This window comes from Poromitra crassiceps, assembly GCF_964638095.1.
Source record: "Poromitra crassiceps genome assembly, chromosome: 13".
Classification (NCBI taxonomy): domain Eukaryota; kingdom Metazoa; phylum Chordata; class Actinopteri; order Beryciformes; family Melamphaidae; genus Poromitra; species Poromitra crassiceps.
In genome coordinates, this window is record NC_139644.1 from 3,646,149 (window position 1) to 3,672,443 (window position 26,295).

Genomic DNA, 26,295 nt, shown 5'->3' on the forward strand with positions numbered 1-26,295 from the left:
GAGCCTGGGGCGGGCTCTCCCCCAGCGGCCAATGGGAACTGTTAGTTCTGAATATATTATAGAAACAGACCATTCCTGGGTAGCGACGAGATGAGGAAGTGAGAACTCTATCAGAACGAACGGGGTTGCTATATTTTCGACAAATTAATCCAGAATCATGTTTTATGGACCAGAGACACACGTTTTTAAGAGGTTATAGCTGCACGAATTGGGAGCTTTAAAGCAGGAAGACATAGGAACTGTATAGCTAATCTGCATACTTTAATATTTGTTTATTTATCGCAAGTCGTATCGTCATCGCTATATTGAACAATGTTTAGGGATGCACCGATATGAAAATTTTGGCCGATGCCGATAACCGATATTAACATTGCTGTTATAGCCGATAACCGATATTTACCGATGTCGATATGATCTGTATAAAAACACATTTCTATGATAATAATATTTTGTACATACTGAAAAACACATGTAAACACCGAATTTGAAAAAGTAATGCATTTCTTTATTTCAAAAACATTTGTAAAAGCCCATAAATCATAGATTTACTGCATTATTTCATCTCAATGTGAAGAATTTGGCTGATACCGATAACCGATATTAACATTGTAACATCGGACCGATACCGATATGTTAAAAAATGACTAACATCGGCCGATACCGATATGATTGCCGATATATCGTGCATCCCTAACAATGTTATCGCACATCGCAGATTTTCCTCATGTCGTGCATGCCGTGTGTGTGTGTGTGTGTGTGTGTGTGTGTGTGTGTGAGAGAGACCAATATGACTAGAGCCAGCCCTGTGTAGTGTGTTGTGTGTGTAAGGTCTGTGTGTGTTTCGAAGATTATCCTGCTAAACACAGGTTCGCGTTTGAATAAGCTTGCGTTAACCACAGACCTTATTTTAAGCATCGCGCCAAAAACCCATTCAAAAATCCCATAGGCGGAAACAGTGAAGAACCCGGAAGTGTTAGCATCCATGTTTTCTAAACTCATTCTTGCGGTACTCTAACAACACTGATGACATCATCGAGTGCTCGAGTGACATCACTGATGATGTCTTAGACATCATCGACAGATGCCACTTTGACAATTTTATGTACTCCTACTCAGAGGTGTAGTGCTATCTTGAGAAGTGGGGGAACGCACCTATTATGCAGAACAACACCCCCCTCCCCCGGCACACGCACAGGTCCCCCCGCACGCACACACACACACACACACTACACTGACACACACGACTTAACTTATTGTGTCCTCTAGACACTGCAGAATTAGCCCATGACAGAGTCAGTTATCACAAACAGCTAAGCTAAAGAAGTCTCAAGCATCACACAAGTTACACAACACAAGGCATAATTGATCATCATTTGGCAATGGCGGCTGGCATTTTTAGTAAGTAACTTACCATTTTGTGGCGAATTCTGCGTTAATTGAAAAGAAATCTCGGTAATGTAACGTGCACTCCATAGTAAAATTTACACCGCTTGCGCATGTGCAGAAACTGAGAAACCGGACCGGTGTGCTTCCGTGCGTAGCTGATTTGGCCCACCCATTTACTGTTAGGAACGATATGATTGGTCAATTTTACTGTCATGTGATCCTACAACTCCTATGTGAGGTGACCTACTGTCCACTGACCAGGCTTAAGGGGGCGTGTGCCTGCCTGGTGCCAAAACAGCTTTTAACATTGTTTCTAAATGATTGTAAACGTACCTTTTTAGCAACTGGTCCGAAAAATGAAAGGATGTTTGGCTGCCTTTTCATCTTTACTTGTTATCGTGAGGTACTGGGAGAAAAAAAACATATTTTGATGCTGAAAATGCCACTAGCTAGTTAAGGTGGAGTGTTTCCGTCTTCCTTCAAGCCACGAGTTGATACCATGTGAATCATTCAGCCCACCTTAAATATTAGTGAAGGTGGAATGTTTCCTTATTCCTTCAAGCCACGAGTTGATGCCATGTGAATCATTCAGCCCACCTTAAATATGGACGAATGACAACTTTGTCCAGATTCACTCGTTTTATTGGCTCCACATACACATTGACACACACAAAACACTGCTTGGAGAAGTATGGGAACGCCGTTCCCCTGCGTTCTACCGGCACTACACCTATGCTCCTACTATACTATACTAGGGTATTGGGTCCTTCGCGGCTGAAACGTCCACTTGGACTCACGGTCAAATCAAGGTCAAAGTTCAAGGTCACTGTGACCTAATAAAATGGTAAATGGACTGCATTTATATAGCGCTTTTATCCAAAGCGCTTTACAATGTGCCTACATTCACCCATTCACACACCGAAGGCGGCCAGCTGCCACGCAGGGTGCTGGCACAGCCATCGGGAGCAATTTGGGATTCAGTGTCTTGCCCAAGGACACTTCAACATGCGGACTGGACGAGCCGGGCATCGAACCACCGACCTGGTTGGTGGACGACACGCTCTACCTCCTGAGCCACAGCCGCCCCACAAACGCCATTTTCAAGCTTGTTAACGCGATATCTCAGGAGGATGACAGGATGACAGTCAAGCAATTGCGTGACGTTAAGGAATTAATGATACTCATACTCTTATCGGTACTGCTTATCGATCCGGTACTTTAACTGTACTCTTATCGGTTATTTTTGTTATTTTTAAGAGAGAGAAAAACAAAACAAGTGGGACTGGGTTTAGGTTCATTGTAGCTGCAGCTTTAACAAAAAAAGTTACCAACATCTTTGGGTGTGTTTTTATTATTCATTAAAATATCATGCATTATATAACAATTAAAATCTCCTTCTACCACTGCCAATACCAACATTCAGTTAGAAAAAGCATATAAACAATGGGTGTAGTAGTGGTAAATACAGCTTTGCTTTGTGTCTTCCAGGATCCAGCAGGTCTGTGATTGGCTGGAGAGCTACATCGACCCTTTTGACCTGGATGTGTTCACACCGCCACTCAATGCCAACCTCAAGCGCCTCTCGCAGAGGACCTCGGTACAACACATTACCATCAACACATTACCATCAATACATTACCATCAACACATTACCATCAATACATTACCATCAACACATTACCATCAATACATTACCATCAATACATTACCATCAATACATTACCATCAACACATTACCATCAACACATTACCATCAATACATTACCATCAACACATTACCATCAACACATTACCATCAACACATTACCATCAATACATTACCATCAATACATTACCATCAACACATTACCATCAATACATTACCATCAACACATTACCATCAACACATTACCATCAACACATTACCATCAATACATTACCATCAATACATTACCATCAACACATTACCATCAACACATTACCATCAACACATTACCATCAATACATTACCGTCAACACATTACCGTCAACACATTACCGTCAATACATTACCGTCAATACATTACCGTCAACACATTACCATCAACACATTACCATCAATACATTACCATCAATACATTACCATCAATACATTACCATCAATACATTACCATCAACACATTACCATCAACACATTACCATCAACACATTACCATCAACACATTACCATCAACACATTACCATTAATGCATACATTACCATCAATACATTACCATCAATACATTACCATCAACACATTACCATCAATACATTACCATCAATACATTACCATCAACACATTACCATTAATACATACATTACCATCAACACATTACCATCAATACATTACCATCAATACATTACCATTAATACATACATTACCATCAACACATTACCATCAATACATTACCATCAACACATTACCATTAATACATTACCATCAACACATTACCATCAACACATTACCATCAACACATTACCATTAATACATACATTACCATCAATACATTACCATCAACACATTACCATCAATACATTACCATCAATACATTACCATTAATACATACATTACCATCAATACATTACCATCAACACATTACCATCAATACATTACCATCAACACATTACCATTAATACATTACCATCAACACATTACCATCAACACATTACCATCAATACATTACCATCAACACATTACCATTAATACATACATTACCATCAATACATTACCATCAACACATTACCATCAACACATTACCATCAACACATTACCATCAACACATTACCATCAATACATTACCAACAACACATTACCAACAACACATTACCATCAACACATTACCAGCAATACATTACCATCAACACATTACCATCAATACATTACCATCAACACATTACCATCAACACATTACCATCAATACATTACCATCAACACATTACCATCAATACATTACCATCAATACATACATTACCATCAACACATTACCATCAATACATTACCATCAATACATTACCATCAACACATTACCATCAATACATTACCATCAACACATTACCATCAACACATTACCATCAACACATTATCATCAACACATTACCATCAACACATTACCATCAATACATTACCATCAATACATTACCATCAACACATTACCATCAACACATTACCATCAACACATTACCATCAACACATTACCATCAACACATTACCATCAACACATTACCATCAATACATTACCATCAATACATTACCATCAACACATTACCATCAACACATTACCATTAATACATTACCATCAACACATTACCATCAATACATTACCATCAACACATTACCATCAACACATTACCATCAATACATTACCATCAATACATTACCATCAACACATTACCATCAAGACATTACCATCAATACATTACCATTAATACATTACCATCAACACATTACCATCAATACATTACCATCAATACATTACCATCAATACATTACCATCAACACATTACCATCAATACATTACCATCAATACATTACCATCAACACATTACCATCAATACATTACCATCAACACATTACCATCAACACATTACCATCAATACATTACCATCAACGCATTACCATCAACACTCACAAGAAAGTGGTTCAGCGTCGAGTCTGTGTCTGTATGTCTGTCTGTATGTCTGTCTCTGTCTGTCTGTATGTCTGTCTCTGTCTGTATGTCTGTCTCTGTCTGTTTGTCTGTCTCTGTCTGTATGTATGTCTGTCCTTCACATATCTCGAGAACCATTCATCGGATCAGCTTCAAACTCGGGGAGTTTGCTTACGGCTCGTGCAGACTACAGCGACGTTTTTTGCGTGTAGACGCCTGCTGGTCGCTTGGTGCTGCAGCTTGATTGGCTGTCTTGCCGTATTTCTGTTCTGATTTCAAACTGGCTCCTCCTCATCGCCTTGCAAAGCATGCTGAGATACCTGGTGATGTATCCATTACAGAATGAATGGGCAGCAGCGACAGCAGGCGTCTACACGCAACAAACGTCGCTGTAGTCTGTACGGGGTGTTAGGGGGACCTGACGGAGTGCAGGTTTTCCATAAGCGCCGGCTGCCAGCTAATTAGCCGTTCATTAAACCATTTTCGGATCGGTCCCATCCCTAGGGTAGGGGGAGTGGGTAGGGGGTGTGGTGAGGGAAAGGGGCGGAGCTAGGGATAGGAAGGTCATAGTGAATCAGCGTTTAAGGGGTGGTTAGAGGGAGTGGATAGGTGCCTCTGGGTGGTGGGAAGGACCACAGTGAGGGGTGGGGCTAGTGGAAAGGGGCGGAGCTAGGGATAGGAAGGTCCTAGAGAGTCGGGCTTTGAGTGGTGGGTATGGGGGAGTGGTTGGGCGGGATGTGGGTGTTTTTGGGGTAAGTGTAGGACCATTTTCCATGTTGAAAATGATTAGCCGTGTTGAGCTAAACATTGCCTACAGTGCCATAAGGCTGAATGGCCACACCGTTGCTCTGTGGGCTTCAAGGTATTTGTGCTTGTTATGGTCCTAATGTTTCTTTCTAGCCAATGTGATGATGTAGATGAGATGATTGGAGCATGGTCCTCATGCTGTGGGTGTTTCAGGTGCTGCTGGGCCTGCTGACGGGCTCGGAGAAGCAGTTTGCGTCGCGGGGCGGCGGCCTCACCTCCCAGGAGCCCTATAACATCCTGCCACTGGCCAGCAGCAACATCAGGTCAGTGGGAACTTTGCTTCGCAACAAATTAAAGTTTCACTTTCACTGTATTTATTTAACAGGAAAAAAGCATAAAAACACCATAAAGCTAATTAAAATACTGTTGAGCCCTACTCAGCAAACAGAGAGAAACCGTTAAAGTGACAGATATTTAAAAGAAAATATAGGAGATGAAAGGATGGTGGGCTGTCTGGCATGTAAGTATTGCCTCATCACCCAAGTCACCCCCCCCCCCCCAGTAGGAGATTCTTATCCACCTTATTTTTGTGAGGCTCCCACTGAAAAATAATTCTGGGAGCAATATCCGGTCTAGAACGTGAGCAGCTGTGTTTACGCTGGCTTGACGCTGCCTGGATACTCTCTGCACTGCAGCCCATGACTGCAGCGCAGCGCGTCCCTCCTCGCATCGCATTTCCTTGTCGAACTCCGACGTTAAAAGTTTGCTAGTCACAAAATAACACTCGTTTTGGGAATGTAGCCTAATGATGTTTTCTATCACATCCGCTAACCTGTTGCTCGTTGAACAAGTCGGCATTTATCAGCTCAGCTGCACCGTTTACAGACGGGTACATTAGACGGGCTGTGTTGTGTCAAGCTAGACGTAACGGGGGAAGAGGACAGCAGAAGGAAGCAGCACCCATGGTGCATCATGGCCGCCAAAAATAAGGTGGATACAGCCGCCGTTTAAAGCAACAAAAGATGACCTGCATTTAGGTAGAGAGATAGATAGATAGTTGTATTTCTGTGTCATGCACCATATTCATGGTGCCCTTACAAGACACAAATCATTCAAATTCAACAATACAAACAAATTACAAAAAGCTCAAACATAAACAAGACAAGACAGAGTGTATATTCAGATAAACAACTTCTCCATTCTCAGTTTCCAAGCTCTCCCAATAAACCTGGTCAAGCTGAAGACTTCCTCTCTGAATAGCCATTCCAACTTAGCATCATCTCCTGACCAGAATAGTTCAGGTTTCTTATTTTGCATTAACTGAAATAGAGGCAATCTTAGTTCCTCATATAGCCAACAATCAATCAATCCATAATATGAGAGATGGTTGACTGACTGGACCAGATGTGATCATATTTGGAAGATGGATATGTTGGTAGTAACCTGAGGACGGCTGTTGACTGTGTTTTGCCTTCTGCAGGTTTGGGTTGCTGCCTCTCAGTATGTCCAACCTGCGCAAAGCCAAGTCTGCCACAAGGGGCGCCGACATCACTCGGCCACTGGTGAGTTCCAGAGCAGGGATTTTAGCTGGTCAACTTTCAAGTTAAAGCTGACGTCTAGCGACCCAGCCATGTTGCTCACCACTGGGTCTGACTGACCTCATGTGTAGGCTGTTTAAAGTGTTGCTGTTTCATATACAGTATATTTATTCGAGAGTTGGGCCAGTTTAAAAAATTTTCACACCAGTTTGATATTACACCAGAAATCACACCGAACCGGTATACCGAATTTTCCCACTAGGTGTCGCACTTGCCTTGACTCAGCAGCCGGGCAGCCACTCCCAATGATTGCATAAAATCAACCCGGTTTAAGTTCATACAGCAGAGCGGACCGGACTAACCGGAAAACGACCCAACTCTAATTTCTTTATGTCTCTGTTGTGTGCCGTTCATTTGTTCCACCCTGGGTGACGTAATGACGTAATGTAATGTAATGTAATGTAATGTAATGGGTAAACACTGTCTGTTACACACTTTCCTTCCCAGTTTTTTTGAGCACGAGCAACGCAGGCAAGTTCATTAGTGGGTTTTTGTGTGTTTTTGTGTGTGTGTGTGTGTGTATGTAGTATTAGTACCCTGGTTTTGCCATTGGTGCATTTGCAGTGTGACTGCAATAGTAGTAGATGAAATGTGGATTGTTGTGTTTTGCTGGGCGAAAAGCTAAGGAATGCTACTATGCTTAATGCTAACTAATAAACTAACTAATCTCCCTTTGCTGTCTATGGGCTTGTAAAGTGGATCAGTATCAGATTGCTTTGTTGCTGTAAGACTTTTGACAGCAGCTGCAGCACAGCAAGTTGGACACTGGGGGCAGTCTTGTGGGTTTTAGGGGACCAATCCCATCTCGAGATGGGATTGGTACACAGATATCGATAATCAATAATCAAGATGATTCATCTTCACATTGACGTCTGTTTGAAATTTGGAGAGAGTTTTCGCTGGAAGTGGTGGCGTATTGGGGCAGCCATTTTCCCACCGACATTCTGCGAAGACCCGCCCCATCTCTGCTCTCTGATCGGCTCTGACCCGAGCAGAGGGTCAGACTGACCCTGACTGATAACTAAAACTAACCAGCAAAGGCAGCAGTACTAGCCAATCAAATGCAGAGTAGGGTGGGTTTTCATCACGCAAAAGGGTGAGATGGAAATACAGAACAAACCCTGTCCCGTACTGATTCAAAATGGGACACATGAGGTGGCAACCCTATAACTCAACATAGTATATGCTAAAGTGTTAGCATGTAGCAGCGTGCTAAAGTGTTAGCATGTAGCAGCGTGCTAAAGTGTTAGCATGTAGCAGCGTGCTAAAGTGTTAGCATGTAGCAGCGGAGTCAACGGTCTGCCGGGGACACATGGATGATTTTGGTGTCTATGTTCTCATGACATCACAAGCTCAGTGTATTCCTTCAGGAGCAAACATTGACATGTTGTTTCCCTCCAGCAGGGGCTGCCTGCAGCCTCCAAAGCAGCCAGCGATGAGAGCTTCCGGCCGGGCAGCCTGTTCAGACAGCTGGCCCATCAGGACCAGGAAGCAGCAGCTCCCTCTTTATTCAAGTTAAGCTGGTTGTCTGGCACGGCGAAATAATCCCTTTGATCACCCAGGACGTTTTATTTGCAGAAATCTTGTAAAAAAAAATATATATATAAATCTAAATTTGACTTATTGAGAAATGGTTGTCATGTGATTTATTGTAATTGACTAATTGACACTACTGTTTGACGAGTGTGCGAAACACTCAGTGGCAATCCCGGGGGGGGGGGGGGGGAGGGTGTCCCCCCTAGTGCCTAGTGCTCCATGCAGGTGTCTCCTCCCCTACGTTTTCATTGTTCAGATTCAGCGTTTTAAGAGGTGAATCCATCAATCCAAAGTTAGCAAGTATTGAACTTTGCATTCTCTTTGACATACGTGGAGTTTCCCGTGTTTAAGCACCGTGATTGGCTCGAAGGTCCAAACACCGCCCAACCAGAGGCCATCTCACGAAGCCACACACGTATGAATTACACACAATAACAGCACGGTTGTGGCGGTTGGCTTGTCTAGAGCAGTGGTTCTCAAATGGGGGTCCGGGGACCCCCGGGGGTCCGTGGCACTTTGCAAGGGTGTCCGCAAAAAGTTTTCAGGAAAATAGAAAATAAAAACTTTTTATTTTATTTTTTGCAAAAGCTTCATAGTTCAATGAAAATATGTTATGCTTTAAATCTAAAATGGTTCATGGATTACATTCTAATCTAACAAACCTATCAATTTAAAAGTCAAGCACGTTACCGTGGAAACAATTAAGCTTAGCCCAAAATCACAAATCAGAATGAGGGGGTCCCCGGTATATTTTCTATCTTGTTAGGGGTCCTTGGCTGAAAAACATTTGAGAACCTCTGGTCTACAGCACGGTATTGCAATATTGCAGTTATTGTGACAGTAAGAATGTAGCCGGCTGGAAATGTTTTAATGTCCAGCCATTTGCCTAACAGCTGGCGCTTATGGAAAACCCTGCCTATTATTTGCCTTTACCCACTTAGTTATTATATCCACATTACTAATGATTATTTATCAAAAATCTCATTGTGTCAATATTTTGTGAAAGCACCAATTAGTCATCCCTACAATACTGTCGCAATATCAATATCGAGGTATTTGGTCAAAAATATTGTGATATTTGATTTTGTCCATATCGCACAGCCCTACTTGTGATATCTCACATGTGGCTAAAAGAAGAGAAAATATAGATATAAATTATATTGTGTATCATCATTCAGCCTAAAAATACAGAGATATGATTTTTGGGCCATATCACCCTGCCCTATGCTGGAGGAGGTGGGGTATTGCTCACCCAGTTAAACACAGGGATGTGGTGCAGAAGGTTGTTGGTTCAATCCTTGCATCAGACTGTGGCTTCAGAAATGTTGACAATTATGATCTGGTGATTGTAGGATTCCACCTGTGATGTTTCTTTATCATCAGTAGTTTGAACACTAAGCAAATAAGCTGATGAAGAAGCCTGGACAAAGTCTCTCTGACTCGAGCTCAGTGCGAAAAACTGCTGCTTGTTCATTGGTTCAAAGCCCACTCTTTATGCCTTCCATGTTGTCCGTATGAAGACTTGTAGAAACACCCAGACTGAGGAACAGATCAGCAGGATGAGCAGCTGTTTCTCTGTCTCAGACAGGCTGAGTGTCGGTTCGATTCCCAATGGAGGAAAAATGTTCCTCAAACCGGTCTCCCATCTCTTTATGACTGCATACACACTGGCTGACAGAGTGCCTCCTACAGACAGATAGCCAGCCCCCCCCCCCCCCCCCCCCCTCCCTGCCCCTCAATAAAACTAGGTATGGCACACGGCACATTCAAATATATATATAGTTAGAGTCAACTGTAGGTATTGAAATGCAAATTGGCATGTGATGCCCGGCTGGCTACTATTTTCAGCCAGCTGGACTGTGTACGCACTAGTCTGGTCTGGTAGGTTCAGAAAATCACATCACTTTACTGTAATGCAGCTTTTAAAACCCTTGTACCCCCCTGGTCCAGCAGCTGGATCGTAAGGGGTGTTTTTTCCTTTCCTTTTTTTTTCTCTCTTCTGTTAAGTCTTGGGAATTCAGGCCTGAAATTTTCCCCATAATTTTCTTTTTGTTTATTATGGTAATTCACCCTTCCGCCACCCTAAAAAAGTGTTCCTGGCACCCAGAAAGTGCTATAATCACGTTGTTCCCCCTAAGGTCCAGCAGCCGGTGTATTAAAAACCATTAAAACCACTTTTTTGAGACCTCCAGGAAATTTTTACAAAAATTTTTTTTTTTTATTTTTTTCAGTGGGTATCCTGGACCAAATACCTTTAAATTTGACCTTACTATCTAACCTTGGAGTTGGTTGAACATTTGGTGGAGTTACAAGCCTTCAAAATCCATTGCATAGTTTTCCCATTGATTTCAATGTTAATTTTGCAAAAAAACATTTTTTTTTTTACTCCCAGCTACTTTCCCCAAAAATAATTATTTTTCTGATCTTACACCTCTCAGCTCGAGTCAAGACATCAAATTTGTAGCTTCTATTGTGTTTGCCCCCGCCCCCGTATTTGATCAGTGCTGGCAGCGCAACCAATTGCATGCAGTTTAACATGAAATAAACAGTACAGTGGTCGTCATAGCAACATGTCACATTTCCAGTGCAAACTACTGATTTGAAGCCTTTAGACCGAGATTGATGGATCAATGAAGCTAGTTTGTGTTTTTTGTGAAAATTAGCTGGCAGTCGAAAATTGGCAGTTTCATGTATTTTTCTTAAATTTACCTTCATTGAAAGTATGTCCGTATCTCCGCGCTCGTTCGTCGTAGAGACTCGCCAATAGCATGGCTGGAATCGGCGTCGAAAATTGACTCTAGATCTCTAATATCGTCGTGTTCTGTAGTTGTAGGAGCTTTCTATAGCTCCCGGTTTGAGGTGCGCTCAAAGCACCGAGGCACAGTAAATCCAATGCCGTGAAACGAGGCTCTTTCTCGGCTAATGTTGCTGGAGGGTCCGCTGCGGATGTCTGCCTGTCTTCGGTGCAGCGTGATTTCTATTCGCACATAGGTTACGCAACAACCACGCCCTGTGCCCGCCTACGCAGCAGTCAAGCGCTGGGATTGGCCAGGCGCCCATGCTCACGTGAGACTGACAAGGTGAAGGCCACAACAGACTCGTCCGCCTCGTATAAAGCTTAATAACAACTGATTCACTTGGACTTGTCTATTCATAGTATTCCCATGATGTCACATGCATTTCCGACCAATATGGCACTTTACACTACACACAGCTCATTGGCTGTGTGTGTAATTAGATTGTTAATCACCTGTTAATTGATTACAATCAGAGCAAGATGTCTGTGTGGTGATGTCACAGAATACTATCAATAAACCACTGGTCTACTTGTTGCTGTGAGTTTTGTATTGTTGTGCTAACATTCTGGTATCATCATCAACCTTTATTTAAACAGGCAAGTTAATTAAGAACAAGTTCTTATTTTCAATAACGGCCTGGTGATAAACATGGATCTGGAACCATTCTGCCTATGTTTGAATCTGGTTTTCTATTTTGACACTTATGAGCACTCAGTGCAGACTCAGAGTAGTTAACAGTTTCTTTAATGATTAATACATGTCAGTTCGTGAATATATTAGTTAATCATTAGATAGTTGCTGATTAGTCGGTCAATTCCTGAATAGAGTGGTTAATGATTAGTAAATGTGAAAATAATAATATTAATAATTGAAAACAAAATATAAAAAATATATATATACTCCCCCCCCCCCCCACATCAATTGGGTTAGGGTATGGTCGTGGTTAAGAAAACCCTAATCTTAACCACATCTATTTGACTTGCTGCATGTTCTGTGTGTTTGAGCTGGGCTGTAGTCCAGTGGTGAAAGACCATGCCTTCCAACCCAAAGGTTTGTGGTTTGAATCCCGGTACGGACACTAAAACCTTTTCAAGTCTTTCATTGGGAAAGCCATAACAAAACTGCCTAGAGATCCATTGTAAGTTACCTAGCTGATGGTCTAGGGGTTAAGGCGGTCACCTTAACAACCGCATTGTATGCGGAGAAGTGCAGGTTCGATTCCTGCAGGGGATTTGAAGTTGTCTCCCCACCCCTCCCTCCCCCCCCTCATCTCCTCCCTCCTCTGCCATCCCCTGGCCTCCTTCCTTCACCCTGCTCCCCCTCCCTCCCCTGGCCCCCCTCCTTCACCCTGTTCTCCCCTCTGCCATCTCCCTCCTTCACCCTGCTCCTCCCATCCCCCCCACCCCTCCCTCACCCTGCTCCCCCTCCCCCCTCCCTCCCCTGCCATCTCCCGGCCTCCTTCCTTCACCGTGTTCTCACTCAACCACTCTCACCATCTCTGCAGGGACTGTGCCTGCTCTCCTCTCTCCTCTGCGGGTCAGTCCCTGCAGAGATGGTGAGAGTGGTTGAGTGCAAACAGGGTGAGAGGAAGGAGGCCGGGAGATACATAGATAGATGGCAGAGGAGGGCATTTTGTTGAGGAGGGGAGGTCAGACAGGGAGGCGGGTCCTCTCTTGCCTTTTCCTCTCTCCTGCCTTGTCCTCTCTCCCCCTTCTCCCCCTGTCCTCTCTCTGTCCTGTCTCTCGCCTGCCTTGTCCTCTCTCTCCTGCCTCTCTCCCCCTGTCCTCTCTCTCCTGCCTTGTCCTCTCTCCTGCCTTGTCCTCTCTCTCCTGCCTCTCTCCCCTGTCCTCTCTCCTGCCTTGTCCTCTCTCCCCCTGTCCTCTCTCTGTCCTCTCTCTCGCCTGCCTTGTCCTCTCTCCCCCTGTCCTCTCTCTCCTGCCTTGTCCTCTCTCCCCCTGTCCTCTCTCTCTCCTGCCTTGTCCTCTCTCTCGCCTGCCTTGTCCTCTCTCCCCCTGTCCTCTCTCTCTCCTGCCTTGTCCTCTCTCCCCCTGTCCTCTCTCTCTCCTGCCTTGTCCTCTCTCTCTCCTGCCTTGTCCTCTCTCTCGCCTGCCTTGTCCTCACTCTCCTGCCTGTAACTGTTCAGGTGTGGCTGCATTGATTGAGGCTTAAGACAGGCAAATGTTTTATTCAGCTAAAACACAAAAGACACCTACATGTGGTGTTTTCAAAGCGACATAAGATCAATATTTCTTGTTTTGCAAGGGACAGTAGAAACACTACAATGAGACGTCACCTTGTGGCCGGCCGCCGCCATTGCCTTCTGGTAGATGACCAACAGAAATTCGACAGTCTGGCAACGTCACGGTTTAGATTATGTTTACTGGGTAAGCAAGTATTAACTACATGTACATTCAGAGTGAGCAGACAAGTGTTAACTACATGTACATTCAGAGTGAGCAGACAAGTGTTAACTACATGTACATTCAGAGTGAGCAGACAAGTGTTAACTACATGTACATTCAGAGTGAACAGATAAGTGTTAACTACATGTACATTCAGAGTGAACAGACAAGTGTTAACTACATGTACATTCAGAGTGAACAACATGTACACTCAGAGTGAGCAGACGAGTGTTAACTACATGTACATTCAGAGTGAACAGATGAGTGTTAACTACATGTACATTCAGAGTGAACAGATAAGTGTTAACTACATGTACATTCAGAGTGAACAGATAAGTGTTAACTACATGTACATTCAGAGTGAACAGATAAGTGTTAACTACATGTACACTCAGAGTGAGCAGACAAGTGTTAACTACATGTACATTCAGAGTGAGCAGACAAGTGTTAACTACATGTACACTCAGAGTGAGCAGACAAGTGGGCTCAGCTAGACTATTTTGAAGAGCATTCTAATGTTCTCAAAACGTTTTCACGTCCAGGACCAAAAATTAGACCACTTGACCACGGACCCCCATTTGCTAAGTTTTTTGCTTTTACATCAATGTTTTATTACAGAAATTGTAAGAAACCCATGACCGAAACACTCAAAGATTCTGTCATAGTGTTACTTATTTGTGTTACTACTTGGATGAAAATAATAATCCCCCTTTCTGCTGGGGACCCCCTGGAACTAGCCTGGGTAAACCCATCCCCCACGTGACCTGCTCTCAGACCTGTTCTCAGTCACTATGACTAGTGACTGGGAACTGAGAGAGCAGGTCACGTGGGGGCTGGGTTTACCTAGGCTACCCTGGAACCCCCTCAAGGACCCCTGGGGGTCCCCGGACCACACTTAAAGAGCCTCTGTTCTAATGGACCACACTTAAAGAGCCTCTGTTCTAATGGACCACACTTAAAGAACCACTGTTCTAATGGAATACGTTACAAATGACATTTTAGGGCATGTATTCAGTATTCTGTAGTGGAATACATTTTAAAAGTAGCCCTCCCACACTGCATAATACAAATACGCTTCCATTGTGTATCTCTACTTCTTCCTGTCTATCTTGCTCATCATGGCCTTGACGTCGACAGGTTTGGCTGCGATGGCGGCCTTGGCCCTCTCCACCTCCTCTTGCTGCCACAGGATGATGGGGTGGATGCCCGGGCCTCGGCTTCTGGCATTCTGCTCCAACTGAGCCTCGCTAAGGTGGACATGGAGACATGGAGACATGGTGGACATGGAGACATGGTGGACATGGAGACATGGTGGACATGGAGACATGGAGACATGGTGGACATGGAGACATGGTGGACATGGGGACATGGAGACATGGTGGACATGGAGAGACGATAGAGACAGCAAGTATCAGATGACCAGAAGCTACAAAGTGTTCAAAGGTCACAGTGAGTGACCTTGAACTTTGACTACCAAAATCTAATGCTAAGTTCACACTAGGCAAGCTGTTTTAAATGTGTTGCTCGGGGACAAATCCCGCCTGATCTAAAGGCAAATCACGTCGGCTCAGCGCTCACAAATCGGCGCTCGCTTGTTTAAGTGTGAACTGTTCAAAAATGCGAACGAGGAACGAGGAGCTCCCTGAGTGCTCGTAGGTGAGTCACAGAGGAGCTCCCTGAGTGCTCGTAGGTGAGTCACAGAGGTCCCATGGATATCTAGCCTGCTAAAGATCTGGTCGTGTTGGGAGTGTGGTTGGGAGAGACATGTTGGGAGTGTGGTTGGGAGAGACATGTTGGGAGTGTGGTTGGGAGAGAAGCGTAGTGAGGCAGACACGGCCGGGGTGATGTGTGCTGTCTGCAGCACGCTACAAACAGACAAGTGGTCTGACAGAGTCGTCCATTCTCCAGGATTGGTACAAACTGCCCAAAAACAAATTTGAAAAGCATTGCTGCTATGCAAATCGTATATGTTTACTTAATTCATTCTATTATCTATTATAACCCAAAATAAAATGTGAAATAGCTGTAAACATAATAACTCCGACTTAATAAATCTGACATTGAACCAATTTTGGAGAATGACCCATCGATGAGCATGTGTTTAGAAAGAATAAAGCCGGTGTGACACTGCGTGCAGACTTATCAGGGATTCTCCTGGTGAAATATCTTGTAATGTGTGAAAAATACAGAGATTCTCCTTTTAATACCACGTGTAACTGAGCTCCAAATAATATTTCAGTGTATGTTTGTATTAGTAATAGTATTTGAGCAGCAAAATTCATGTATTTTTCTCCAATGATTTCTAGTGGAGGCCATAAGCAACAGCAGCCTCTCAGTATATTGAGGTATTTGTTTCACTAACCTGAAGTTGTGAGACTCAAGGTTCAGGGCCTTCTTCTGCATCTCCTTGTACACCGGAGACTTGAGGTAGCGGAAGAAAGTATCCTGCAGTGAGAAAGAGCCTGCTGAGTCCAATTTCAGAACGATAAGAACAAGAGGGCATTGACATAAACTATCTTTACCCTCAACCCTAACATTAAGAACAATAAGTAATAATAACAACCCTAACATTAAGAACAATAAGTAATAATAACAACCCTAACATTAAGAACAATAAGTAATAATAACAACCCTAACATTAAGAACAAGAAGGGCTATGAGGAAGAATGGCAACAACATTGTGTAAATGGGTAGCTTTGATGAGGACAAGGCAACAGGAACAATGACAAACCAGAATGTTCAGTCTTCAGTCGGTTTATTTTGAAGAAAATCCAAAAGGATCCTCATGGCTAGTGTGTGTGTGTGTGTGTGTGTGTGTGTGTGTGTGTGTGTGTGTGTGTGTGTGTGTGTACAGTATGAGAAGCTGTTCGCACATTACTGCTGCACAACTTGCCCTGATTGCACCTTCCACTGACAAGTGGTGCTATTTATTATTGCTATTATTTATTCTATCCTTTTTCTATTCTATTGTGTTTTTCACTGTTTGCCTTATGCCGTATTTACGTACTTCTATACCTATACATATTTACTGTTGTTGTGATTATGCACCTATCCTATAGTAACTTGCACTGACCTGTACTGGAGCCGCTTAATTTAAGAATTTCACAAGTGCGTACTTGTACAACAGAGTGACAATGAATATTGTAACGGCACAGGCGAGGCTGGTTTCGAACCCGAGGTCTCCAACTTACAAGCCCAAGACGTTAACCATCCGACCAAAGGGACAATCCCTTTGACCACGTACGCGCTTTATCCACCCAGACCCTGTATCGCTACAATATCTTGAATCTTGAATCATCAACAGGCATGAGTGAGGGTTGTACTATTGGCATGGCAAAACCAATCAAGGGGTACATAAGACAAACAAGGTTGGGAATCGCACCGCAGATCTAAACGACACACTCACCTTCTTCATGAGCAGGAAGACATGAGTCTGGGCGGCGTCCAGGACGTAGCGGTGAGGATGCTCCAGGCCCTTCACCGTCAGACCCATTGTCCTGCCATCTATGTTGATCCACCGGGGGGCGCCGGGCGCCAGGAAGGTCCTGAGCACAGACACACACTTGAGGATCCGCACAAATACTAGCCTGGTAAACCAGCGTGAACTCACATTTCATTTGGTTCTGCGTGACGGTCTGGCCTCAACTCTTCACCCAGTCCTAAGCAGGGGCGGGAGCATGGGCGGGCATAGTTGCCTTGACAGACAACTCCTTCAGCCAATCAGCGTCAGATCCAGTCAAACCCAAATCCACTCGGGAGAATGGCAAAAACATGTTTTCCGCCGAGAAACTCCGCGGTTGCGGTAATACTCCTGTGCTTGTTTAATTGTTGTTATTGAGTCTATTTCTGCAATAACTGCACTTTATGGCTGTTTAAACTAGACAAACGCTGACATTACTCCTCGAGGCGGACAGGCAGGAAAGCGGCCATTATTGTTTTGTTAGTGCAGTGCTAGTGGCGTTCCTGATTGGCCAACTTGCGCTGTCAATCACAGCGCAGTCGCTGATTGGCTCTTCCGCTTTGCAGCTTCTGCTTAACACCCTCCCAGGCCTTGGGGCCAGACAGTAACGTGACGGGCTGGTTTACCAGGCTACACAAATACCGGTATGCACCCAAATCAGAATCAGTATTGGTTTTATTGGCTGAGTAAGTGTGCACATACAAGGAATTCCACTTGGTGGGTTGCTACTGTAGGCAGTGTTGGGCAGTAACTTATTCAAAAAGTAATTTACTACAGTTACTAATTCAAGTAACCTCAAGTTACTGCATTCTTTCTTCGGCGCTGACACAGTGCTAAAACAAAGTGTGGAGATAAGTCTGGCTATGTGAGACTAGACTACTGCGTTACCAGAACATGATTCGTTTTTTGTCCTATGGCAAGTAGGCTGATGGTTGACTCCTCCTGTAAGGTTACATTTCTTTCGGAATGGAGGGTAGTGAAAGTAATATAGTAATGTATGAGTAATGTAACTAATTACTGATACTATAGCCAGCGCATTAATTTAGAAGGGTGAACAGTTTGACTGGAACTAGTAGGTATACATTATCAGAGCATAATGGACACCCTGCAGCCAATCAGAATCGAGTATTCACCCAGACCATGATATAAATATAATTATAAAACGGCTCTCTCAAATCAAGCAATCTGATTGGATCCAATAACCCACTCCAATGGGTTATTGGTTGCCATGGCAACTCTCTTACTAAAAGCCTTTGGTTACCTAAAAAAAAACAAATGGCGGAGACAGCTGTCAGATCCTTGTGAATCGATCTTCGCTTATAACTTTACTAATACTTCGCAGAAAATTATGTTTTGTACAAGAATAAATGCGGGCTAATGTCTTCTTTGCAAAAAAAAGGCTGTTAACCCCGCATTTAACCCCGTAACGTTAGTTGGTGTCGGGCTTTGCAGAAAGCACTCAGCTTCTCAGCAAGCGCTGAGAATGCAGCGCTGCGCTCGAGCTGCCTGTCGGCTTTCCAGAAAGCTCTCAGCTTCTTAGCAAGCGCCAGGATTGGCCAATGTCAACTTCAGTCTCCAGAACGATCCAATCAAATCACCCGCACGTCTATCTTCTTGCTAGAGGTCCCGCCTTACAGTAGTGTTTCAACTGACTCTATCAGAATACCATGCCAGTCGGACTTATAGTATTATTATTATTATATTATTATACTTGGAAACCGTTTTATAAAAGCAATATAGCACTCGAGCTGCGTGGTGTTGTGGCATATATCCCGCTGATAATGTCTTATCAGCGGGATATATTCGCCACAACACCACGCAGCTCGAGTGCTATATTGCTTAAATATAAAACGGCTCTCTCAAATCAAGCAATCTGATTGGCTCACAGCTGTGGTATATTTAGCGTATGCCACACTAATATACCACAGTATAAAACAGAGAAAACAAATGGTAGCTAGCTAGCCTCGCAAACGGGAGCTCTGCACCACAATACCCAGAGTGCCTTGCGGTAGTGTTTACTGTCATCTCTTGCTAGTGATGTCATCAGTATATGACAGCTAGTTAGCCGTTTGCTAGCTAACAACGTTCGCTAGCTGCCTACCGAAATGGAAACATTAGCGTTAACTAACGTTCGAACAAGCATTAGCCAAAGTTAGATAGCCAACTGTCATTATTCAAATAGAAGCAACGTGAGACAAACTGTGAACTATGATCAAATCTATTTATTTACCGTAGCAACATGTCAACTCTGTAGCTCTAGGAAGTAACCAACCGTAACAGCCCGCCACCCAGCAGCCTATAGGCTACCTTCCAAAAGGCTTCCTGTTACTCACACATATAATTAAACAACATAGAATACACCACACTAACAGTGGTTTGTTTGTCACGAATTTGTGTTGCTATCTGACGTAGTTCAGCAACTGCATCGGCTCTGTGCAGGGAGCCAAGAGCATGATTTCTGAATAACATTTAAATTGGAGTTGTTTATTCCTTTCCTATTGCCATACTTGGTAACCATTTTTGGTAACCGTGTGGGTGTGGTATAATGAGCATACAGTATACCACGGCCTGTCATGATCTATTGCTTAAATATATGGCCAGTGGAGAGTTGAGTATAAGAACTGATTTGATGATGGTGGGTGCAGGTGCACACACACACACTCCCTCACTTGAAGATGGTCTCAGCTTTTGTTGACATGGAGGATCCCGTGCCCCACTTCATCTCCTCTGCTGCCTCCCAGAATGCCAAATTCTCCCCTGGGAGAGAGAGACACACACACACACACACACACACACAATTTGCGTTTTAACATTGCAAAGGCACTGAGGTTTTCGAAATAACTGCCATTTTGTTTCAAATTTACATTGAGATTGTACTAGCCGTGATTTGCAGAAATGTAAAATGCTACATTTTAGAAACATATTTTGCCAACATTTTGTTTCAAATTTATGTAGATATTCTAGATATCCCTGATTTGCAGACACGTAAAAGGCAAAGGTTTTATTCTGGCGATTGTGTTGATTGTAATGTGATCTTGGACGTTGGGCTGATTTGAGATGTGATCTTGGACGTTGGATTGATTTGAGATGTGATCTTGGACGTTGGGCTGATTTGAGATGTGATCTTGGACGTTGCACTTTGACGTACCGCTGAACTCCTTCTTGAGGAAGATCTTGAAGTCGTCTCGTCCGCGCAGGTCGCGCAGCAGCTCGAAGAAGCTGAAGGACCAGCGCTCCACTCGCATCTTAGTGGGGACGTCAACTCTGTAGGAAAATACAAGCTTTTCCTTTTTGTATAGCCCTAGTTCACAAGACTTTACAGAGAATGTACATTATCTAGCTCAATTCTTCTCAGTGATGACAGTCCAGTCCAGTCAGTGCCCAGCTCACCTCCTCATGTTGAGTCCCGAAGCTCTGTCTGTCTCCTCACCTCCTCATGTTGAGTCCAGAAGCTCTGTCTGTCTGCTCACCTCCTCATGTTGAGTCCAGAAGCTCTGTCTGTCTGCTCACCTCCTCATGTTGAGAGTCCAGAAGCTCTGTCTGTCTGTCTGCTCACCTCCTCATGTTGAGTCCAGAAGCTCTGTCTATCTGTCTGCTCACCTCCTCATGTTGAGTCCAGAAGCTCTGTCTGTCTGCTCACCTCCTCATGTTGAGTCCAGAAGCTCTGTCTATCTGTCTGCTCACCTCCTCATGTTGAGTCCAGAAGCTCTGTCTGTCTGCTCACCTCCTCATGTTGAGTCCAGAAGCTCTGTCTATCTGTCTGCTCACCTCCTCATGTTGAGTCCAGAAGCTCTGTCTGTCTGCTCACCTCCTCATGTTGAGTCCAGAAGCTCTGTCTATCTGTCTGCTCACCTCCTCATGTTGAGTCCAGAAGCTCTGTCTGTCTGCTCACCTCCTCATGTTAAGTCCAGAAGCTCTGTCTGTCTGTCAGCTCACCTCCTCATGTTGAGTCCAGAAGCTCTGTCTGTCTGCTCACCTCCTCATGTTGAGTCCAGAAGCTCTGTCTGTCTGTCAGCTCACCTCCTCATGTTGAGAGTCCAGAAGCTCTGTCTGTCAGCTCACCTCCTCATGTTGAGTCCAGAAGCTCTGTCTGTCTGTCAGCTCACCTCCTCATGTTGAGTCCAGAAGCTCTGTCTGTCTGCTCACCTCCTCATGTTGAGAGTCCAGAAGCTCTGTCTGTCAGCTCACCTCCTCATGTTGAGTCCAGAAGCTCTGTCTGTCTGTCAGCTCACCTCCTCATGTTGAGTCCAGAAGCTCTGTCTGTCTCCTCACCTCCTCATGTTGAGCCCAGAAGCTCTGTCTGTCAGCTCACCTCCTCATGTTGAGTCCAGAAGCTCTGTCTGTCTGTCTGCTCACCTCCTCATGTTGAGAGTCCAGAAGCTGTCGTTGTCTGTCTGCCAGGGGTTGCTGGGCAGACAGGGGGCCAGCAGGGGGTCGTGGTTCTTATAGGTTGTGACGAACTTCACCAGTCTGCAGAGACACAGCTGCTGTGAGAGCACATTTACATAGACCCCATTTACACATGGCATTCAAATGTGTTTTTGGGTGATTAGATTGCAATCTGTTAGTGCTTGACCACATGAACGTACAGGTGTAAATGCACGCAAGACACAATGATGTGATCTCATCAGCCAAACCACCTCGGCAGGTGGTCAGGGACACATTAAGTGACCACGTTTAACACAAGTGGAAATGCAAATGTGTTCTCAATCCACATACAACAGTCACTGCTGTTTTTCTGCTGCTAATAGCTGCTATATGCTATGGAGCTCGCCTGATCTGATCCACTTGGATCTCAATGCGGACACTGGAGACATATTAATACCAGGTATAAATGAAATCAGGTTAATGTGGTCAAGCACTATCTGATCTGATCACCCAAAACACATTTTAATGCCAGGTGGAAATGGGGTCACCATGTCATGAGATCATAGCCTCTTGTGACCAACAGTGTTGGGCAGTAAGACTTAGTGTAATTTGATTACATTCATTAGTAACTAGTAATGTAATGGAGTATAATTGCAAACACATAATTATACTAGGCATCTCGCGCGTTCGAGATATCAATTATAAATTCCAAATCTTGCCAAAAATATGTGCGATATCCGCAATCCCACGCCGAATTTTAGGCCCTAAAAGTAATTTAATTACTTTTTAAAGGAGTAATCAGTAATAAGTAACTAATTACATTTCCTGAGTAACTTGCCAAACATGGTGACCAAACACATCTGAATAGCACAAAGTTTGATTAGTAAAACTAACTAATTTGTCCTGCTTTAATACTCGCCATGTTATTTTATACTGAAGAATATTTAATAACGTCAAAAAGATAATAAAATGTCATCAAAACAACATCATACGTCAAAACTGGTGGATGTACGCTGTGCGGAAGTCTAAAACTAATTACCGGTATGTTGTTTTGGGGACAAGCAAATTAGAGTAATTTAAAATGTTTGGGGAAATTGTTACATGGATCCAAACAATCATAAACAAAGATGATGAAATGCATGCAGCTACATTCTCTGTAATCATTACACCATAGTCAAAGAAAAAATGGTGTGAAACTCCTTGCTGTCAGGTGAAAAGAAGTGGCTGGCGACCGCACATGTATCAGAGGAAGCATGTGCTAATCTACAACTCTCCTCAGATCGGCAGAGGGGGTGGAGCAACGACCGGGACACCAGGGAAAATTGGACAAGTACAACTGTGGTGAAAACGGGAGAAAAGAGGGGATCACTTGGCTAGTTCAGATTGTGAGGAGCCACATCGGCTAGCGAGGTACCAGAGTCACTTGGCTAGTTCAGATTGTGAGGAGCCACATCGGCTAGCGAGGTACCAGAGGAACTTACGCTCCCAGGGACACGCTAGATTTGACTTTGGGCCTCATGATGGCTTGTTCGTAGAAGATGTTCTAGAGGGGAAGAGGACAGGATGCTGATGTCATTTCAAATTCATCACAAAATACAAAAATGTTACATTTTGTGAAAATCACACAAATGAATACAGGCTATTCTGCTATCCATGTTATTACTTACCATTCGTCTGTACTGGTCATAGCTGATTTTCTGAGAAATGACACGAGAAATTGTCATCATATTTGTCATCATAGGCAGGCAGAGTCCCAAGTCAGTCTCAAGTCTTGAGGCACGAGAAATTGTCATCATATTTGTCATCATAGGCAGGCAGAGTCCCAAGTCAGTCTCAAGTCTTGAGGCACAAGTCTCAAGTCAAATCCCAAGTGTGAATGTAGATTACCAAGTCAACTAGAAGACCTCAGCCAGGGCCCATCCTCCAGTCTGCTACCATATCCAATTTGGTGAGTCGGATCAGAACCCTGACCCTGAACCACCCACATCCCCCAGCCACTCCCTCTACCCACGACTCTCTATGACCTTCCTATCCCTAGCTCCAGCCCTTTCTGCCTAGCCCCGCCCCCTTCCTTGATCCAACCCAGATCGGATCTGCTCCAAAATGTAATGGGTTCTTCCCACATCGGTCCAATCCTAGTCGTTCGTGTGTGTGTGTGTGTGTGTGTGTGTGTGTGTGTGTGTGGTCTTTGTCAGTGCAGGGAAAGAGGTAGGATGCAAAACAATCTGTATGGAGAGAGAAGAAGAGAGACGAGAAGAAATGCAGTGAATGAAAAACATCACATTCTGGGGAAAAGTGTGTGTGTGTGTGTGTGTGTGCGTGTGTGCGTGCGTGTGTGTGTGAAAAGCCTCGACACTCAATAGACGGCATCTCAGACATGTCAGAGCAGAAATGTCATATCAGATTCAGACCCCGCCCACCCCGCAAGTCACGTGACGCCATGCAGCACTGTACTGTGCCGTTTAGGTCCAGCTCCTTCAGTCAATCCTGTTTTTCAGTCAGAGCCACTCAGTTTTGGAACATCATACCAACTGATATAAGATACTGTGCTACCTACCACACCTTTACAAAAAAACTCAAGACCTGGCTATTAACAAATCAAACATGTGACCACTTGTAATCAGTTAATTGTGTATTGTATTATTGTTTTTACTATTATTTTGGATTGTGTTGTAAATATTGTGTTTTACTTTTAATGCTTCTGTTTTAGGTGTATGGTTTTATAACATCTTGCCAAAAGGACTACAGTTGCGAATTAGCCAGTTGGCTAAAACTGGCGCATTTACAGTAATGTTGATTAATGTGTACTGTCCTTTCTTTAAATAAACTGAAACTGAAACTGAAACAGCCCAGAAAGGAAAATTCCCATCCACTTGCATGGGGACTCCGGCAGCTGTTAAACCCAGGGGAATTTTTTCCGGGTGTCACTCAAAGTATAAAACAACTCTTTTAATTATCAACAAATTTTTTATGGGGCATTTTTTCTTCAGAAGCCACTAAGAGCCGTATACGGGGGTATTTTCTTTTGTAATACAATCCATGGGTGGGAGGGGTGGCAGACGTCATGGAACACGTCATGGCACACATGCGCACTTCGCCTTGGGCTGCATGGTCAGGAAGTAAAACCAGGAAGAAAAAGCCCCCATGATGGCTTCATGCGCCAGTGAGGCATGATTTCTATTCGCACATAGGTTACGCAATAACCACGCTCTGTGCCCGCCTACGCAGCAGTCAAGCGCCGGGATTGGCCAGGAGCAAGTCTTTTGTCTTCTTCTTTTGACAGCTGGAATCTCCCACACCACAAACACTGGAGGGCACGCAGCCCAGCGATTTCATGAACCAACTGAATAGCTCTTGAGAACGGACAGCGATTTCGAGAGCAGACATTTAAATGAATTATGGTCACCTACCTTCCTTAGCATAGTAATAATAATAATAAGCATAATAATTGTAATCTACACAATGTACACAATCTACAAAAACATGCAATAATATAAACGGTGTTGTGTTCACGTTCATAGCTCATATCATAATGTATCATATCGTTAATTTCAAGCTCAATTCTTACCCAGAGAAAAGGTACAGCACTGAAAATGTAACAAGCAATAGTTTTTTAAACATCTTTATTTTAAAAGATGAAAAAACCCAGGTGCTTTAGTCCCAAGCTTCAACAAGCAGACATTTTATCTCAAAAATCAAATACAATAAAAAACATGATATGAATAGCCGTCTGGCATAGAGGCCTATCAAACACAAGAGTAAATTTTTTTTTTTTTTAAAGACCAGCATAAATGTGTGCTGTAGCGTAATGCAACCCAAGATATTCTAAATTACATTTAAAATGTATTAACTTTATCTTGTGTACATACCAATATTGAAATCATACTATCTAGCCTATAATATAGCTACCATTAGCCTTTTCCACTTCACACCCAATTGACCCATTTTGTGTCTAAGCACTGGACCACCTGTGTTACACAAACTGAATGGGTGAATTGGGTGGGAAGTGAAAATGGCTAATTTGTCTATTGAAAGCAGACGTTTACTATGGTATTTATTTTATAGGCTACTATTCAAAGCAGACCTTCAAAACAGGAAACCCAGAGATATTACTCTTGGGGTTGATGCAGATTGATGGGATTTTCTCACAGGGCTTTCTGAGGAGAAAGATAATTATTGCCTCAAATATCAGATTAAGACGAGATGAAAAAAGTTGTGCTATAAGAACAATCTAACTGTGTTAGTTTTGATGGAGAAAAATTAGTTAAAACATTGTTAATTTACCCTTTTACTGAAATCATGTTGGCAGCAGCACGCAGAGCTGCATGCAGGCTGAGGCCTTGTCAGTCTGCTTGC

At 43.5% G+C, this 26,295-nt stretch overlaps 2 protein-coding genes across 2 annotated transcripts in view; one reads left to right on the plus strand and one right to left on the minus strand.

Moving 5' to 3' along the window:
• The window catches only part of cog1 (component of oligomeric golgi complex 1), a 41,884-nt gene extending 32,878 nt beyond the window's left edge, over positions 1 to 9,006 (plus strand). Inside the window, 4 exon segments of the mRNA XM_083648491.1 lie at positions 2,875 to 2,983; positions 5,991 to 6,100; positions 7,258 to 7,339; positions 8,777 to 9,006. Of these exon segments, the coding sequence (XP_083504617.1) occupies positions 2,875 to 2,983; positions 5,991 to 6,100; positions 7,258 to 7,339; positions 8,777 to 8,920 (445 nt within the window). The 3' untranslated portion in view covers positions 8,921 to 9,006.
• Positions 9,007 to 15,201: 6,195 nt separating this feature from the next.
• The window catches only part of rgs9a (regulator of G protein signaling 9a), a gene marked incomplete at both ends in the record, with an annotated part of 30,033 nt that continues 18,939 nt past the window's right edge, over positions 15,202 to 26,295 (minus strand). The window contains 8 exons of the mRNA XM_083649124.1: positions 15,202 to 15,358; positions 16,474 to 16,556; positions 17,518 to 17,656; positions 20,241 to 20,328; positions 20,720 to 20,835; positions 21,928 to 22,041; positions 23,421 to 23,482; positions 23,607 to 23,636. Coding sequence (XP_083505250.1) covers positions 15,202 to 15,358; positions 16,474 to 16,556; positions 17,518 to 17,656; positions 20,241 to 20,328; positions 20,720 to 20,835; positions 21,928 to 22,041; positions 23,421 to 23,482; positions 23,607 to 23,636 — 789 coding nt within the window. The remainder of the gene's footprint in view (positions 15,359 to 16,473; positions 16,557 to 17,517; positions 17,657 to 20,240; positions 20,329 to 20,719; positions 20,836 to 21,927; positions 22,042 to 23,420; positions 23,483 to 23,606; positions 23,637 to 26,295) is intronic.